This window comes from Camelina sativa, chromosome 6 (assembly GCF_030686135.1).
Source record: "Camelina sativa cultivar CO46 ecotype springtype chromosome 6, ASM3068613v1".
In the NCBI taxonomy this organism is placed as follows: domain Eukaryota; kingdom Viridiplantae; phylum Streptophyta; class Magnoliopsida; order Brassicales; family Brassicaceae; genus Camelina; species Camelina sativa.
The window spans coordinates 21,471,251-21,487,179 of record NC_141885.1 but is presented as its reverse complement, the minus strand read 5'-3'; the positions used below and the strand labels follow the sequence as shown (position 1 = coordinate 21,487,179).

At 34.8% G+C, this 15,929-nt stretch overlaps 3 protein-coding genes across 5 annotated transcripts; 1 reads left to right on the top strand and 2 right to left on the bottom strand.

Moving 5' to 3' along the window:
* Positions 1-1,097: 1,097 nt before the first annotated feature.
* LOC104792089 (uncharacterized) lies at positions 1,098-2,053 on the bottom strand. The gene has a single exon (XM_010518132.3). The coding sequence runs from the start codon at positions 1,950-1,952 to the stop codon at positions 1,407-1,409; it is 546 nt and encodes a 181-aa protein (XP_010516434.2). The 5' UTR covers positions 1,953-2,053; the 3' UTR covers positions 1,098-1,406.
* A 3,662-nt stretch (positions 2,054-5,715) lies between these two features.
* LOC104792088 (RNA cytidine acetyltransferase 2) lies at positions 5,716-12,439 on the bottom strand. Of its 2 annotated transcripts, none has more exons than XR_002038636.2 (26): positions 12,066-12,439; positions 11,847-11,938; positions 11,488-11,659; positions 11,277-11,399; positions 11,017-11,190; positions 10,813-10,923; positions 10,585-10,718; positions 10,384-10,477; positions 10,078-10,176; positions 9,851-9,987; positions 9,642-9,739; positions 9,200-9,323; positions 9,016-9,103; positions 8,847-8,946; positions 8,723-8,775; positions 8,337-8,513; positions 8,221-8,258; positions 7,978-8,071; positions 7,665-7,844; positions 7,460-7,568; positions 7,301-7,370; positions 7,064-7,167; positions 6,749-6,877; positions 6,514-6,639; positions 6,220-6,284; positions 5,716-6,122 (listed from the first exon to the last, which is right to left on the bottom strand). XR_002038636.2 is itself a non-coding variant. In XM_019246881.2 (26 exons), exons 1-26 carry the CDS (start codon positions 12,168-12,170, stop codon positions 6,113-6,115), a joined length of 2,850 nt encoding a protein of 949 aa, XP_019102426.2. In that variant the 5' UTR covers positions 12,171-12,439; the 3' UTR covers positions 5,716-6,112. The 2 variants fall into 2 exon arrangements, 1 of the variants encoding a protein (XP_019102426.2); XM_019246881.2 differs by having other exon boundaries at positions 7,064-7,211.
* Positions 12,440-14,029: 1,590 nt separating this feature from the next.
* LOC104792087 (uncharacterized) lies at positions 14,030-15,878 on the top strand. Of its 2 annotated transcripts, none has more exons than XM_010518130.2 (2): positions 14,030-14,704; positions 15,284-15,878. In XM_010518130.2, exon 2 carries the CDS (start codon positions 15,337-15,339, stop codon positions 15,763-15,765), a length of 429 nt encoding a protein of 142 aa, XP_010516432.1. In that variant the 5' UTR covers positions 14,030-14,704; positions 15,284-15,336; the 3' UTR covers positions 15,766-15,878. The 2 variants fall into 2 exon arrangements, with proteins under 2 accessions (XP_010516432.1, XP_010516433.1); XM_010518131.2 differs by having other exon boundaries at positions 14,145-14,671.
* The last annotated feature ends 51 nt before the right edge of the window (positions 15,879-15,929 follow it).

Sequence of the window (15,929 nt, the reverse complement as noted above, 5' to 3'; positions counted from 1 at the left end):
TAACGTAACACGATATCTAGTGGTGTCGAAAATTGACTATAGTACTGTAGTGAGACGGGCCTTCCCAGTGCGTAGACCCTAAATAGTAGATCATGTATATATTTTACTAGAATTTAGCAAAGCAAAAGTACTTAAAAAGTATTTTATTTCACATCAAAGTTGTAATGAAACGGATAAAGTAATTTATTTTTTATTTGATTTTTTAGAGAAAATTGTCTAAAATTTAAAATATTGCATAGAATATTGAAAGAAAGAAAAATAGCGGATTATGTGGTATGTTTTAATGGAAGAAAAAAAGAGAGTGTTAACTTGAAAAAACTATTGCATAAATTGATAACTTGAAAACTGCTTTCGTCTGAATTCATGTTTGGTGTGTATTTCTCTACATTATTTGGGACAACTGTTGTTACTTATTCTTCGAGTCTTTTTATATATTACATTACAGGTAAAAACAAATATACAATCATTTGGAGAAATGACTATTGTAATTACACGAGGAGACCACAATAAAGTCCTCTAAAGGCCAAAATTAGGTGAAAATTTGATCTATTAGTAGTTGAGAAGGCACAGTAAATTGTTCTTTAGATGTTTTTTCTCCAGATTTGTTCGATCCTTTTAGTGTCTTTTAGCTATTATTTGATCACGATGTTTTTCTTAATTTATACAATTATATATCCAAGATATTTTCGCGATTGAAAATTCTAAATTCCTCTTTGTAAGACAGATATTGGTGTGATTTAGCTTTTCATATCAATTAGTCTGCCTTACATTATTTAAACTATGTATTACAGTTGCGTAGAAATAGTGAAATTATGCTCAGAACTATACATGTTTGAGTGTTGCCAAAAATAGAAAAAAGAAAAAATTACTGCCTGAGGGGTATGAATATGATAGTATCTTAAAAATAGTAATTTGATTTACTGGTAATAAACTAATAGCACGTTAAAAATTGTTATGTTATGTAGTATTTAATTTGAACACTCTTGAAATTTTAGTAGAGGTACTTTATTGTCTTTCATTTTTATTTTTTGGTAATTCTTTTTTGATTAATTTGTTTAAACCTTTTCAAGATTGAGCGTAATTAAAAATTAGGCAAGTTGGACGTAATTTACCAAACACTAATCAGAACTCACAACTTAACTATATGTGCCCAATTAGATGGACAACACTAATTATTATTGTTTTTACAATATTAAAGGTTTCGCTATTACCCCCCCCCCCCCCCCCCCCCCCCCCCCCCCCCCCAAAAGTTACAACCTCTTCCGCACATTACCCCCAAAACTTTCAAGATACACATTTCACCACCTTGTGGTATATTACCGAATCAAATTAACTAGCTAAGATTTTACAACATGATTATTAATTAATCAGACAAGAGTCAAAATCTATGATTCACCTCTGATAATTCACAAACTCCTTTCTAGCATTTCTTGAAATCTCCTGTAAGATTCGACTTTCTCAAGCAAGAACTTCTCGTGGCAATTAGCAATGAACATATCCGCCAAATGATCAATATCATCTTCTTCATCATGAGCTGCAACATTGCTGATCTCTTCGGCATCTTCGACTTTCTTGTGTTCGAGCCACTCGAGGTAGCCAGAGAGCTGAGAATCTTCATCCTCTTCACCTTTGATGTCAGAGACAGCTGGAAAAGGGAAGGGTTGAGGAACAGGGACGACATGAGAAGAACACCAGTTGTAATGCAACCTGAAAGATCCGAAGAAGATCTTGCGTTGGTTCTTTGAAGCCTTTGTTGGAAAAAACATCATGAGTTTTCGTTTCTTGTTGTTGTGCTTCGAGATCTCTAGAAAGATTGATTTGGCTCTCGCCAGCGCTCTTAGGAAACGGTAGAGAGGGTGTGTGAGGAGATTTTGGATTAGTGTTTTGAGTTTCATGGATGATGATGAAGAAGAAGAAGATGATGAAAATGGTGATGATGATTTGAGCTGCATGACTTCAAGACTCAAGAGAGAGAGACTCTTTCTCTCTTTCTCACACTTATTTTGTGTTTTTCTTCTTCTTCTTTTTTTCTCTGTATGTGCATTAAAGTGATCAACACTCGCGGGACTTTATAAAGGATTTTCTTGACTTTTAAGCCACTCATTTCCTTGTTATTGTCTGAATTGAAGTTTTGAACTTAGTGGGCGTTTTTGTAATTTAGTTTTCTCCGGATATGATTGTCCTTGTCTATATCATTTGGTCTTAGTTTTTGTTTTCAATTAATTATTTATTTTTTTCTTGTAATTCGAATGTAATTTTCCGTAGAATTTTCCACGAAGTTAGAGTACGGCGAGTTTTGTTGATGTATTGTTATTCTAATGAATTGGTTATTTACAAAGTTATTTCTATCGAGATAATGTTGTTATATATGCTAAGCTAGTTGTAGGTGTGATTTGTGTTAAGTTACCGATTAGGATTGACACACAAAATAGGTTGTGAACTTGTGAACCACAATTTTTTTTTTTTTCAGTTAGTAAATTATATTAACATACACACACACACCACATCATCTATTTATAGATACAACATACATGGTTATGTCTTCTTTGTGTATACGATATATATACTCATATATAATTTGTGGTTTTCATATGGTATATCTCTCGAGGTAGATTGTATGAATATTATCGTATAATTTTAAAAAGAAACAAAAAAAAGGATTATGTATGTGTGGCGCAACACAAGAAGTAGAGTGAGCCACAAATGGGTTTGGCTGAGGACTGAATTTTTCAACTCCCAATTAGGTATCGGGAAGAGTTCAAACTAATTAAAACATTGCGTAAGGTTAAAGAAACCAAACATTTCCTATGTTTTATTTGTCGCTATATATTAATATTGTTTTCTAATCTCAGATTCACCAGTTCATATTTCACTTCTGTTAATTTTATTTTACTACAAACGCAGACAACCTTCTGAAGAGTCTACAATATTTTTATTGACGTTACTTATAATAATAGATAAACGAGCTTATGGAGTGTGTTTGGTGATTTGAATAAGACCAAATCCCACCTACACTTCTCTTAAATCCTTATTTATACACTCTTCTTAACTTCAACCAAATTCCCACATTTCCCAAACTTAGATCGGATCAACAACACTGATTTATTATAATAGATTCCAACACTATCGTTTTTCAACAAAATTACTCTTTTCTTTTTGGCAGAACACACATAAACAAAATTTGGGATTCTCGAGTTTCGTATAATTCTATATTCATTTAGATTGTGCAGCTATTTACAATTTTTTAGTAACAAAATATAAATGAGTTATTAATTGATATTGTAGATTAGTTAACGTACAGCTTGGAGTGATCAATACCATTATGAAGATATATAAATATTCATTACTATATATAGAAAAGATAAATTTAACGTCAATACTACAGTAATCAAGTGGTTAAATAACTTCGACTTTTGATGAACGACACCCATGTATACAAATAAAAAAGTGAAAATGTAAAAGCTAAAAGTTTTGGAGGCAGCCAGAAAAAAAAAAGACTGACTTGAAGAGGTTGTTTTGTGTATCAGCCAAAAAAAAATACATATGATTTTTATTTTTGTTAACAATACTAATGGTTGTAATTAATGAGAATTAAATTATACTAAATGATTTAATTTTTTGTTGGCTGGTGTTCATTTGGATCTACGAAAGGAGTAATTTTAGGCAATCGGATCAATGCAAATTAGGCCAAAGGTCCTTGTCGTCATGGAATCTTGGACCAGTTGCAGGAATTTTTAGGGGTTCATGAAGCCAAACAAATCCCAATAAGCACATGTCTTCAACACACACTCATATATCGTTAATTACGTATGCATGTCGTTATTACTTAGTGATCATTATTATTTAGTTATAACACTCACAAAATTACCCTCGAAAAAGAAAAAAAACGTATAGAAGACTATATATATATGAAGACAAACCCTTTCACATAAAAAATGAAAATGGAAAAGATATGGGGTATAATATGAAAAATTATAAGACAGTTTCTGTAATTTAATTAAATTATCTATAAAGTATAGCATAATTTGTTTGTGGATGATAAAATATAATTTATTTTGTCTGAAATATTCATTTTTCAAATAGCCGCGAACGGCGCATAAGGCTTAAGCTTCGCTGAAAACCTCAAGACCGAGGATATATAAAACAAAACTAATTGCTAAATATTAATAAATCCAATGTAGCTCTCTGGTCTAAAGATAACAACAGTATATAATACATACTGCTTTTTAAAGATAGTATAAGATTAGATGATTTCGAGACTTGTAAAGTAAAATTAGACAAGCTAGAAATCAAAGTGGCTGATTTCCAGTTGATCGGCCACCTGAATCTCTGGAGCTCTTGTCTTTCTTGGATTTCATCTTACACGATCGAAGACAGACCAAAATATATTTTGATTTATACCAAATATATCAAATAGTATGACTAATATTTAAAACAATTATATGATAATTGCGAAAACTAAAATACAACAACAATAATATACATGCAGTAATAATATATTTTGAAGTTTCAGTTTTTGTAATCGAACTTTATTCTAAATTTCTGAGATAGAAACAGCAAATTTGATTTAGACCTCTTAAAACCCTTTCTTGTAATTGCAATATTGACTTTTCTTTATCAATTGGTCAAGTTAGTAGATGGGTCTATAGGATTGTTGTTGGCTATATGTCTTAACAATAATGCATACTGAAAGACGTCTAACCGCACATCATATTAATTCCGCCGGTATAAGTAACTTTCATGCAAATTTTCGCGTAAGTTTCCGATTTTCATTTTGGACTTGTGGAAAAAATAACACTAATGACATGCATGAATTAGAATTAACTAACCTTAACGTACTTAGATATTGATACCTCGTTTTCAATTTTTCAGAATAAATATAATAGTAGAATGTATATTTGTGTAATAGGGAGAAACAGAGAAAGGAGGAAAGAAGAGAGTGGAGAAGAAGGCAAGCTAAGGTAAGAAAGATGTGTCTCCAAAGTGCATCACCAACGCGTGAGGAGAATCCATAGATGACAGTTGGTATCAATCTTTTAACCACTCGCAACTACTCCTCTCTTCTTCTATCATTCATTTTTTACCTTTTGTTAATCAGGTTCCATGCATGTTTAAGCTTTGTTCATCTCTAATGTTAAATGTCACTAGGGTTTTTAATATGTGGATCAACTAACAAAGGCTGTCAATAGTTACTTATAATTAGATATCCAATCGTGGAGTGGCCATCCCCATCCTTCAAGAATACAAATAGAAAAAAATTATACTATGAATCTTTTTTTTTTTTTTTTTTTTATCAAATTGCGACATTATATATACAGTGGTGGGTAGTAATGTTATACCGTCATGCACTCAAAGTTATATGTATAGCTATTTTTGTTTTTTGATAACTGAGAGAAGTTATAATGATAGAGAGTTTGTAAAGTCATAGAAGAAAACTAAATAAAAGTGACCATAATCATTGAACATCTTTCATTACATCATTTCACTTCCAAATTTCAATCATTTCCACATGCTTACCATCATCAATTGTATCCACCTCCTCTGACTCGATCTGAGCCATCGTTACATTTATATACATTTACATCTTTATATAATACACTTCTAGAAAGGCTTAATCTTGTATATTTCTGTAGTTAAACACTTAAACATGTCTTATCACTTAACGCCGATCTCTCTTCCTTTGAAGACTCGAATATTTAACCAACACACAGACAGTGTTATCAAGTTAAAAACATTTATGATTTCTTTTAAGACTTTTCAGCCGGAACATTTCTATCTGTAAATCAAAATGACAACAAACATAACCAAAATTTCTGATTTTCACAGTATTTCATAGCACATGCTCAAAACTGATTTGATTCATTGTTAAAATTACTCCTTCAGGCTCTTCTCTTCTTGAAAGATTTGGATTTAGAGGAAGAAGAGGAACGTTTATCACTGCTTCTCTTTTTGGTGGATTTGTCAAACCCGTTGTCATTCTCCGATTTGGTGGACTTAACACTAATAATACCACTTGAAGAGATCTTTGAATGTTGCAGATCCTCTGCTTCTTTGTCCCCAATTACATATTGTTGAAGCTCAGAATCCATTAATCCTTCAATCTTCTCCTTCATCATTTGTTCCTTTTAAAGACAAAAGAATTACCAGTTACTTCGATGTAATAACCGAAGAAACACAAATATAATGTTTTTGCACGGCACAGGGAGGTAGGAGAATTACCTCGACTTGTTTGCTCCTTCCCTGATATCATCATCGACCGACACATTGTGAGGTTCGAGCTCTCTCTACATCAAACAAAACAGAAGACACAATCAGTTGCAAACACAAGACTATGATAACAGCTTGAGAGACTTTTAGTTATTCTTATTCTCTCGGGAGTACTTAATTTGAACTCTACGCTTCTGCACACAGCACGCATTCAAAAATCCAAACTTTGTTCTTGGTTTCGTAATGTAAACTCTTATGATTACAGTTCATGGGTCAATTACAAAGCAATAAATAACATGGAGGCACCTCTTTCAAACGAGGGAGGGCTGATTCGATTTCCTTTCCTGCAACCCCATTGAGATATTTGTACAACTCCCTTGCGACCTTCAGGATAAGAGAATGTACTTGTCCCCTCTCCAACTGCATTTGTCTCTGCAAAGCCAAACATTCAAATGTTTGAAAGTTTATATATAATATGGATGTGCTGAAAGATATTGAATTAGCTGGCTGCAATCTTCAAAATTAGAGTAAAACACGTTACCTCGATGCTAGAAAATTCCACCTCCTGCAACCCCAAGCATAGCAATATAGATGCCTGAACATATGAAAGTGATACGGGAATCTTCTCTTCAAAATACTGATGTGCAAGTGTTTTGCAGATGTCATAAACCTTTTAAAGATAAGACAAAGAAACATGTTAAAAAGGAAGAACTGAAAGCAGTTAGTACTGATCTAGTCTATTTAACAAGTTAACACAAAATACATTTGAATTTACTTCTGCACCACTTCAATGTTCAATGTCAATTTAGTTTACAGACATTTCAAAATAAAACCATTCTAAGGAAAGAAATCTAACCAGATTGAAGTCCGTCAGATTTTTAGTATATGCTCTGAGCCTCTCCATATCATATGGAGATAATATGCCGTCAAGTGTCTTCAAATATCCGTCTGATGAATTCCCTGAAGAATCAACCACGGGGAAGTTGATCTTTGGGTTTAAGACACTGGACAAAGAATGATATGAAAAACAAAAACAAAATTATACGAAACTGATATTATCGCAAAATGAAGACAAGAAAATCTTAGTGCTTACCTCATTACAAGTTTATAATCCATCTTCTTGAATTTATCACTCAACAGCTTAGAGAACCTTGTCTTGAAATCTGAACAAAGCAAAATAAGTTGTCACACCATATACTTGGAAAGTTGGAAGATGGAGAAAGTTCAGTTCCTGATCAAAGAAGTAACAAACCTTTATAGAAGGGAGTAAAGAAGCCCAACTCATCGGACTCGTTGACTACTAGTTCATCATTTTTTAAAGGTCTTAGAAGCATACATGTGTGCTCTCCAGTCACAGCACTCTGATCCAAGCACAGGGAATAATCAGTGTTACAAACAGCAATCAGAAATGAGATTTATATAAGCAATCAAGGAGAAACTATAGAAATATTCTCAACTGGGACTTGGCTAACGTAGAAAGGCGCAAAATTATGTTTTCTCCAAAACCGGAAGAGATCCAATGTAAGCCCAAAGGAAACACCAATGTAGTGGAGCTTCTCAGGTCGTCGTTCATGAAGTGGAACCAATAGAGGTGGAAGATTTGTGCGAGGTCGTACTTGCTCCTCGAGCATGGAGACCTGTCAAAAATGGAATCAGCTAAGAATGGATACAGAGACATAACTATGCGCCAGTGAACATAAAAATGTAGCAGTTTCTGCACTAAAAAACCCAAAGCCTACACACAGATATATAGAATTAAAAACAAGAAACCTTCTCAGCAGCCTCAGTAACTCTAATAGGCGTTTGCTCCACATCGACTTTATCATCTGCTTCTGAGATTGGAGCTATCTCACCCTCAAAATATCTGCAAATGCCAATCACTCAGTAGAGTATGACTACAACTAATTAAGAGTACAAAGTCTATATTTTTTAGCACTGAACATAAATTCATATAAGTAATATATGAGATACACATGATAACTAACTTGTGTATGCACATTTTCATGAATTTACCTGGTCAAGAGTTCAACTGCAGCAGAACCATATCCCATCTACAAAGAGGTAAATCAGAAGCTTGTCACAAAACCTAAAATCGGCATGTAAAAATATGAGCAGAAATAAAAGATTACCTTCATGGCGTTAGGGTGGACTGCTATGCGTACTATTCGAGCACCAGAGAACCCTGGAAACTCAGTGTCCCGAAATTGTTCACAAAACTTCCATGGAATTTGGTCTCCATATGGTGAATGGCCATCCCTTAAGCTTTGAAGGGCTGAGTTCTCAGATATCTTTCCTTCGAGACAGACCTGAAGATAACAATTACAATGATTCTTAAGATCACACAAAAAAAAACACAAGCTAGAGACTATAATTTCCCACAATAATCTTTGTAAGTTCATTTTCTGAAACTGATAAATCGTTGTTCTAGGTCAATGTGAACCTAAAATCAAACTCTAGCTCTTTGGTGTGGCCAAATAAGGTAGAGAAAAATATCACACAGAGCGATAATATATACCTGGATAACACAAAGTATATCCGGAAGCTTGTTTTGGGACTCATCAACAGGACCTGTGTTTGAAAGCAGTTAGAGATAGTTCTGAAAATTAAAATCAGGTAGCGGAAAAGAAAAACATGCATACCAAGTAACACAAACAAATGATGAGCAGGAGCATCAGCCAGCAGTTGAAGATCATTAGGAGAATTTTTGTAGTGAGACGAGACACATAGCGCCATCATTCTCTGTAGGATGCACTTATATCAGTCAATTATCAAAAATATGTACGGGATCCCAAAAGCAACCATATTTACCTGTAGAAACAACTCACTATCTTTGTGAAAAGAAAAGAGTGTATCTCGGTTGACATAATAGAGATCACACTGGCTTGGTGAAGGATGGCTACACAAAAAGAAGAAAGAAAAGACAAATCAAAATAAAATTAAAAAACATTTCTAGACAAGTAGATACTACAAACTTTTAGTAAACTATTCATACCTCGCAGGATTAGGCAGACAAGTAGCAACATCAAGGCAAAGTAGGCCATTAAGCCAAGATTCTATTGGATCTCCAGAAGCGTATCTAATAGACTCATTAAGTTCTATCTTCTTGAAAAGAAAACCTGTCCAAAGAAACTTGAGGGAGTCAGGGCAATGGTTCACATAAACTAGAGCCGCCACTAAACGCAGGCCCTGCGAATGGTAATGCCTATGCCACCTAAATCATTACATAAAATATAACTGCCGAATACACGAAATGAAATTTATAAACAAATGCTGGATGCACTATACTTTACCTTCCCAGACAGTACATAGGGGCATCTGGGCGATGATTCTAAGAAAGATGAGTCTACTCTCTAAAGGATGATAGAAGGGTCTCTAACAGATTACCTAATAAGTATTGTATCCAAGAATGAAAGCAAGGTGCAGTAGTTAAATACCTGAAAGAGAACCATCAAGACCAGTAGCAGGAGCCCGGCTTTGCTCATCTAATTGTTGGAGGAGTTTCAGGGACAACGATCTCCCAGTGCCTTCATAGCTTTAAAAATAAGGGTAAAATTCAGTAGCATGATTATCCCTGAATTAAAACCAGAACATGCATACAACTTCCCAAAAGTATGGAAATGGCACCCAATCCTGTTTCACATACCCACTGACAGTTGACGATAGGAAAACTAGATAAGGACCAAGCAAAGACTTCACAACTGGCAAAGGAATAGCTGCCGCTTCATCAATAACCAACAGCTCTACTTGTGAGAGCTTCTCATGCTCGTGAGGTTGTATATACTACATGAATAAATCAAGATCATGGAAAACGTGAGAGATGGACTCAAATCACAACTTGAAGACCATGAATTGACTGAGGGATTAACAAACCTGGATAGTTTGTCTATGCTGCTTGTAGATATTTATCCGTACAATAGCTTTTTTGAAGTCAGGATTCGCACTTTTCACAACATCATAATCAAGGTGCTCCTATAAAAATGAGAGTGAGAGGTATTTAAGAACATATGCGACCACAGCGCAAAATGGAATACTAATTTCCTCTGTCCTTAAGCAGTGTGGGTCTATCAATAAGTATCTGAATAAATATGCATATGTCTCTCACCTTGCAGGCTCTTCTCAATGAAATGGAACAGATACTATACAAAAATAATCTGTAGGGAAAGAACTTCACATTACCTTATATTCGAGTGCATCAAAGCCTTTGCAAACAAACTCAAAGAATGTCTTCAAGTTATCCGGGCTTGGTGCAGTTATGTAAATATTTGAGTATCTACGAGCAAATAAATCACACATCGATAATTTTAACAAAGATCCAGGATAAAACAATACTGATGAGTAAAGGAACCGATGGGAGTAAAACTAGTTCAAGAAATCTACCCAGCAGCAACAGCCCCAGCAACAGCTAAACCAAGTGCAGCAGATTTTCCACGCCCTCGACTAGCAATCAAAGCAACTATGCTGCGGAGAGCCTTATCCAAAATTGCATCGAAAAATGAGATCACAGCTTTACCCTACAAAGAAAATACAGAAACATAATTAACATCAATCATGCAATAAGAAAGAACTTTAGCAAGACAAGTACGCAAACAATTGATAGTTTCAAACCTGATCCAGTGTACAGCATTTCTTGATTAAAGGACCAACGGGAAAATCATCACTTAGTTCATCTTTCAAACTCTTCAGGTCACGTTCTGCCTCAGAGAGCCCTTCAGAATCCTTTAATAGCATACAACATTGAAATGTTACCGATACTAGCTGGAAATCATTTTCTCACAACGGAAGCCAGTTCACTTTGCTACCAAGATTTACCTTTTCAGTTGGAACTTGAGTAATCGACCTGATATGCGAAGAAAGCGGCAGTATATTCAGCTCATCATCCATAACAACACATGCTTTGCACGATGCAAGTGATAGCAGAAAACGTTCATTGAAACGGCCAGCAGCCTCAGAATGCGATTCAGTTCGGAATCTGTCATGGACATCCTAATAAGAAAAAAAATCATCACTTCGTTCATCTTAGTGCTTTGCTCAAGAGTAAGGAATGAAAGTTTGAAAAAAGTGGTTCATACCATAACCATAGTGCATAGACTAGTAAGCGATGTAAGTGATCTCAATATTAATACAACCAAACCACCACCTTCCACAGTCTCTATAGTCCTTGCTAGTAGATTTGGAGTTAAAGCTTCAAAATCCTGAATGTATCAAGACGAAATAGTGACTTATCTATAAAATGAAAGAGGGAGAGGTGAAGAAAGTCATATATAAAAGAAAGTAAAGTACCTGTAAGATGCACATGCCAAAAGTATTTCCGAGAATACGTTCAGAATCTTTGTACAAGCAATGAGTAACTCTTCCAACATCAAGCAAACGCGAGAAGGCGTCAAGCTTTTCTGGATCCAATTGTCCTCTTTCCCTCAATCTCTTCAACTGCTTCGAACGCTTTTGCTTATGACTGCAACCAAAAAAAAGATGAATCCAAAAGTTATCAATGTAAGTATGTATATGCCCTCACTAGTCACTACTCTCCAGCAGAGGAAGGCTATAACAAAATTCTCAGATAAAAAGGTAAACTAGATTTGAGCTTAAAAAAAAAAGAAGCAATCATCTAAAGCCTTAAGATTTGGGATTAAGAATCGAACCTGCTAATGTCAAGTTTGTCCTTGTAGCACCACAAGATACTGGGATTACACTTAATCACTGCCTTTGACAACATATGATGGAGGTTCACAATCTGTTTTAGAGAAGAAACACATACACACAAACAGAAAGGTTGTAGATTTATTAATATCTTACAAAAAGCAATTCTCAGGGATATAAAAGTAGAGAGCTTCTGAGGACAAAAAAAAAAAACACCAAACCTGGTCACGGGACTTGTCACCAATGATTACAAACATGGAACGGTGTCTCAATTTGACACCGTTTTCAATCAGAGTCCTGATACGTTCATCAACCTTCTTCCTCATTCTTGCAAAACTAGCTCTGCTTCTTCCTCCTTAATCTGAACCCCCCAAATTCAATAACAAAACCTGGGTTCACAAGTACGATAACCCTTCGAGTGTTGATGAACAAAAAAATCGAAATCAATTTGCGTTTGGGACTGGTTTTGTTTTTGTTAATTCTATGAACAAAATTTTGAAAATCAAGAACGACCGAAACAGAACTTAGGGTTTCTAAATTGTGCAGTAGGGTTTAGGACCGAAGAAGAGTCAAGAGATTACGATTTTTTTGCTTTGACCTTTTTGTCCTTCTTAAAGAATCATAACCGAGCACTAAACCGAAATGGTTTAATCCAACAATAGAATCCGGTTCAAATGGGCTTGCAATACAATAAACTTTAATGGGCTTGCATAAGCCCATATGGTTAAGGAATAGAAGAAGCCCGAAAAATATGTGCAATGCATAGTTTATTTATTTTTTTTGGTTTTTCAGATAGATTTAGTTCGGTATTGGTTCTTTCCCAATCAAAAAGGTTCACACTAGTCACTAGCTCTCTTTTGTTTTGTTCTTTAATTTTGTCTTTTGTTGGTGGCGGTAAATCAGTCTTGTGACAAAAAAAATCCTTTGTTGAATGTTTTGAAGAAATTAGAACTTCAATTCGCTTAAAATAGAAAAAGGAATTACAATGTATGATGATAATGGAGAATATTAGTATATGGATAGAGAGAAATACATAGATAATTAATTTCTATTAGTATATAGATAGAGATAGACTAGAGAGATAGACTTATTAGTAAACCATGCATGGTTACTTGAGAATGCTTCTATGATGGCACATTCGTAACTTAATCATAGGAGCTATATAAACACAAAATAAAACAATAATATAAGGAACAAACAAAAAGAAATTGTAAAAACAACAAGCATTGGACTGTGGGTGATGAGATCGTCGTCGTCATCCTCTCTCAACAATTGCAATCGCATCGTTTCAAGAGAATCCAACTGTTTTAAAAAAAAAAAAAAAAAAGAAGAAGAAGATCGATGTTAATAAAACCAATTGTCGCAGAGACGATATATTATATATAGGAGATGGAGACTAGCTTAATTATAAATAAATGACATATGTATATAGGAATTAACAAAGAAGAAAATCTCACGTGTTCGCGAGAAAGAAGTAGTTTTTCCTGACAAAGTTCAGCAGATAACTGGCGTAGTATCTTCCTCTTGAAAGCGAGTTTGGCACCTGCATGGCAAAATACATATATATGCTGTCGTAATCAAATTAAACCATCGAAAATAAAACAAGGGAAGATTTTAATTTGGTCGTACTGTCTATATCGTTTCTGCTGACATATTTCTTAACTTCCTCATGCTCCTTGGCAGCTTCCTCCACGTATCCTTGCCTATTTCGTTCTACGATCTCAATTTTCTTGAGAACATGTAGAAAATACTACTTTAAGTTATTAGATTGCAATTGAAAAAAAAAAAAAAACTTGATTCAATTTTCACAGCCGATAAAATATATATAAGCTCCAAGATGATACCTCGTTCACTTTGTCTATTGCTACTCGTACATAATAAGCTTTATTTCTTCCGGTGGTTAGCCAGGTCAGAATCCTCATTATCCTCTCTGCCAAAATCCAAAACAATCGAATAGAATATGTAACTTGGATTCCTAATTCAAGGCTAGCTAGAGGGTTTATCAATCTCTTTCCCAAGACGAGATGCAAAATATTTAAAAAAAGTAAACTTAAATGGGCCAAAGCCCAAAATTAAAAGGAAATGGAGAAGCCCGGGGAAAAGATAAAAAAAAAAAGTCTTTTTCTTATTAACGCAACGCGGCTATGTGTAGTATTAGCTGTCGCTTAGCTTTATCCAAAAACCCAAACCAGTCAGTAAGTAAGTTCGAAAACGAGTAGAATGTGAAAGCACGCGTTAAAGTGGGGCGCGTGGGTGAAATCCGTATCCCATCTTCAACGGGCTTTTAAGATCCATTTTTTGAGTCAGTCTAAAGTGAGATGGAACTGCGAAGAAGAAGAAGAATAAAGAGCGTCATTCTTACGTTTTTTTTTTTTTTTTCTTCTATAAGTTTCACAGCGAAGCCTATTTAGAAAAAAAAAAAAAAAAAAAAGAAGCCTTTTGAAAGCAATCAACTTTAATCTTTCAACGACACTTTCTTCAACTAACACTAAGTTGTTGTTGTTGCTCTTTCTTCTTCCTCTTCTTCCCTTTAGATCTCTTTCTTTTTTTTTTAACTTGAGTCTTATCCCTTTGGATTTTTATTCGATTTTTTATTTCGATTCCTCTGTTTGATCAGTTTCTTAAATAGAACCTCTGATCTGGGTTTTCTCCTCTTCCTACTAACTTTTACATTGCTTGGGTTTTAGAAACTGGTGGAGTTAGATCGATTCAAAAACCCTCCCCAAGATAAGATTTTAATTATATATAAAAAATAAAATAAAAAAGAGAAAGCTTTTCACAGGTCTTTTTGGGTTTTCTTGTCTCATTCTGACCAATGGGTTCACAGGTGTCTCTATGTCTCTCTGTTTTTCTCTCGGTGGTGCGTAGTGAATGAATCATGTGTTGCCTGTTTTTGAAGAAGTTTAAAGTAGTGTTTGTTTTATTTACTCTTAAGACTGTTCATGCAATTAGTTTTTGTGTGAGATAATTGATTGAACTTACTTGTAGCTTAGTTTTTGGTTTCTAAGGATTGGTCTTTTTTGAAGATATCAACTTGTTCAATGTTCTAGTGACTCAACTCAAGTGTTGTCTTTTGTTCAAAACCTTTTTGGAAAGTAATTTGTATTTGGATGTTAGTTGTCCAAATAAGCTGTTCTCTTTACTTGTAAATCATGCAAAGGGAGCCTTGCTTTCGTGTTTATTCTTCAGTGAATAGTTTCTTCCTATCATGTGTGATTCTAGACCGGAACCAAGTACCTTCCAATTTTGTGCATGTTGAAAAAATGAAATTGATTTTCACATTTTCTTAGCTGTCTTTAACAAATCTTAGTACTTGTTTGAGTTTAAGTTCACTTCCATTTGTGTTGTTGTATCTTTTGTTCTGAACTAATGTTTATCTTGATGTTTGGTTACTGCTACTAGTTCAAATTGATTGAAAAAGCAACCTTTTAATTTGCAGGTTTCTTGTCTAGTTGCTTGAGGCTTGTTGGTTTGGTGGAGTTGAATTGAGTTATGAGAAGAGGTAGAGGAAAAGGCAAGAGGCAGAGCGCTTCTGCTAGAGAAGATCGAGGTAGCGGTGAGGAAGAGAAGATTCCAGCTTACAGGAGAAGAGGGAGGCCACAGAAGGCGGTGAAAGATGAAATCGAGGGAGGAGAAGAAGAAGAAGAGCTAGTGAAGAAGAAGACAGAAAAGGAAGAAGAGAAGGATGATGGTTCAGTAACAAGTAAAGAAGATGTGACAGGAAATGGGAGGAAAAGGAAGAAACCAGTAGAGTCTAAAGAGAGCAATTCAACCGAAGAAGACAATGCGATAGGATCCAAATCAAGCACAGATGATTCCACGAAATCATCACTGTCTATTGGGTTTAGGCAGAATGGGAGCAGAAGGAAGAACAAACCAAGACGAGCTGCTGAAGCTGTTTTTGAATGTAATGGGGTTTGAAACCACCTTTTTGGTGTTCTTTGTTGGTTACTTTTGCTGTTCGAAACCCAAGTTTAATGCGGGGTGGCATTTTGGTTTCATTACATGGAATCAGAATTTCGATTTTTAGGACATTGCTCTTGTTTTCTTCTTAGCTTTCATTGCGTTTTGAAGCCAACTCTCTC

Coding starts and splice junctions, on each gene's coding strand:
- LOC104792088 (XM_019246881.2), bottom strand. CDS start 12,170: ATGAGGAAGAAGGTTGATGAACGTATCAGGACTCTGATTGAAAACGGT. Junction 11,939..12,065: donor GTGACAAGTCCCGTGACCAG/GTTTGGTGTTTT, acceptor TCTCTAAAACAG/ATTGTGAACCTCCATCATAT. Junction 9,988..10,077: donor AGCATAGACAAACTATCCAG/GTTTGTTAATCC, acceptor TTATTCATGTAG/TATATACAACCTCACGAGCA.
- LOC104792087 (XM_010518130.2), top strand. CDS start 15,337: ATGAGAAGAGGTAGAGGAAAAGGCAAGAGGCAGAGCGCTTCTGCTAGA.
- LOC104792089 (XM_010518132.3), bottom strand. CDS start 1,952: ATGCAGCTCAAATCATCATCACCATTTTCATCATCTTCTTCTTCTTCA.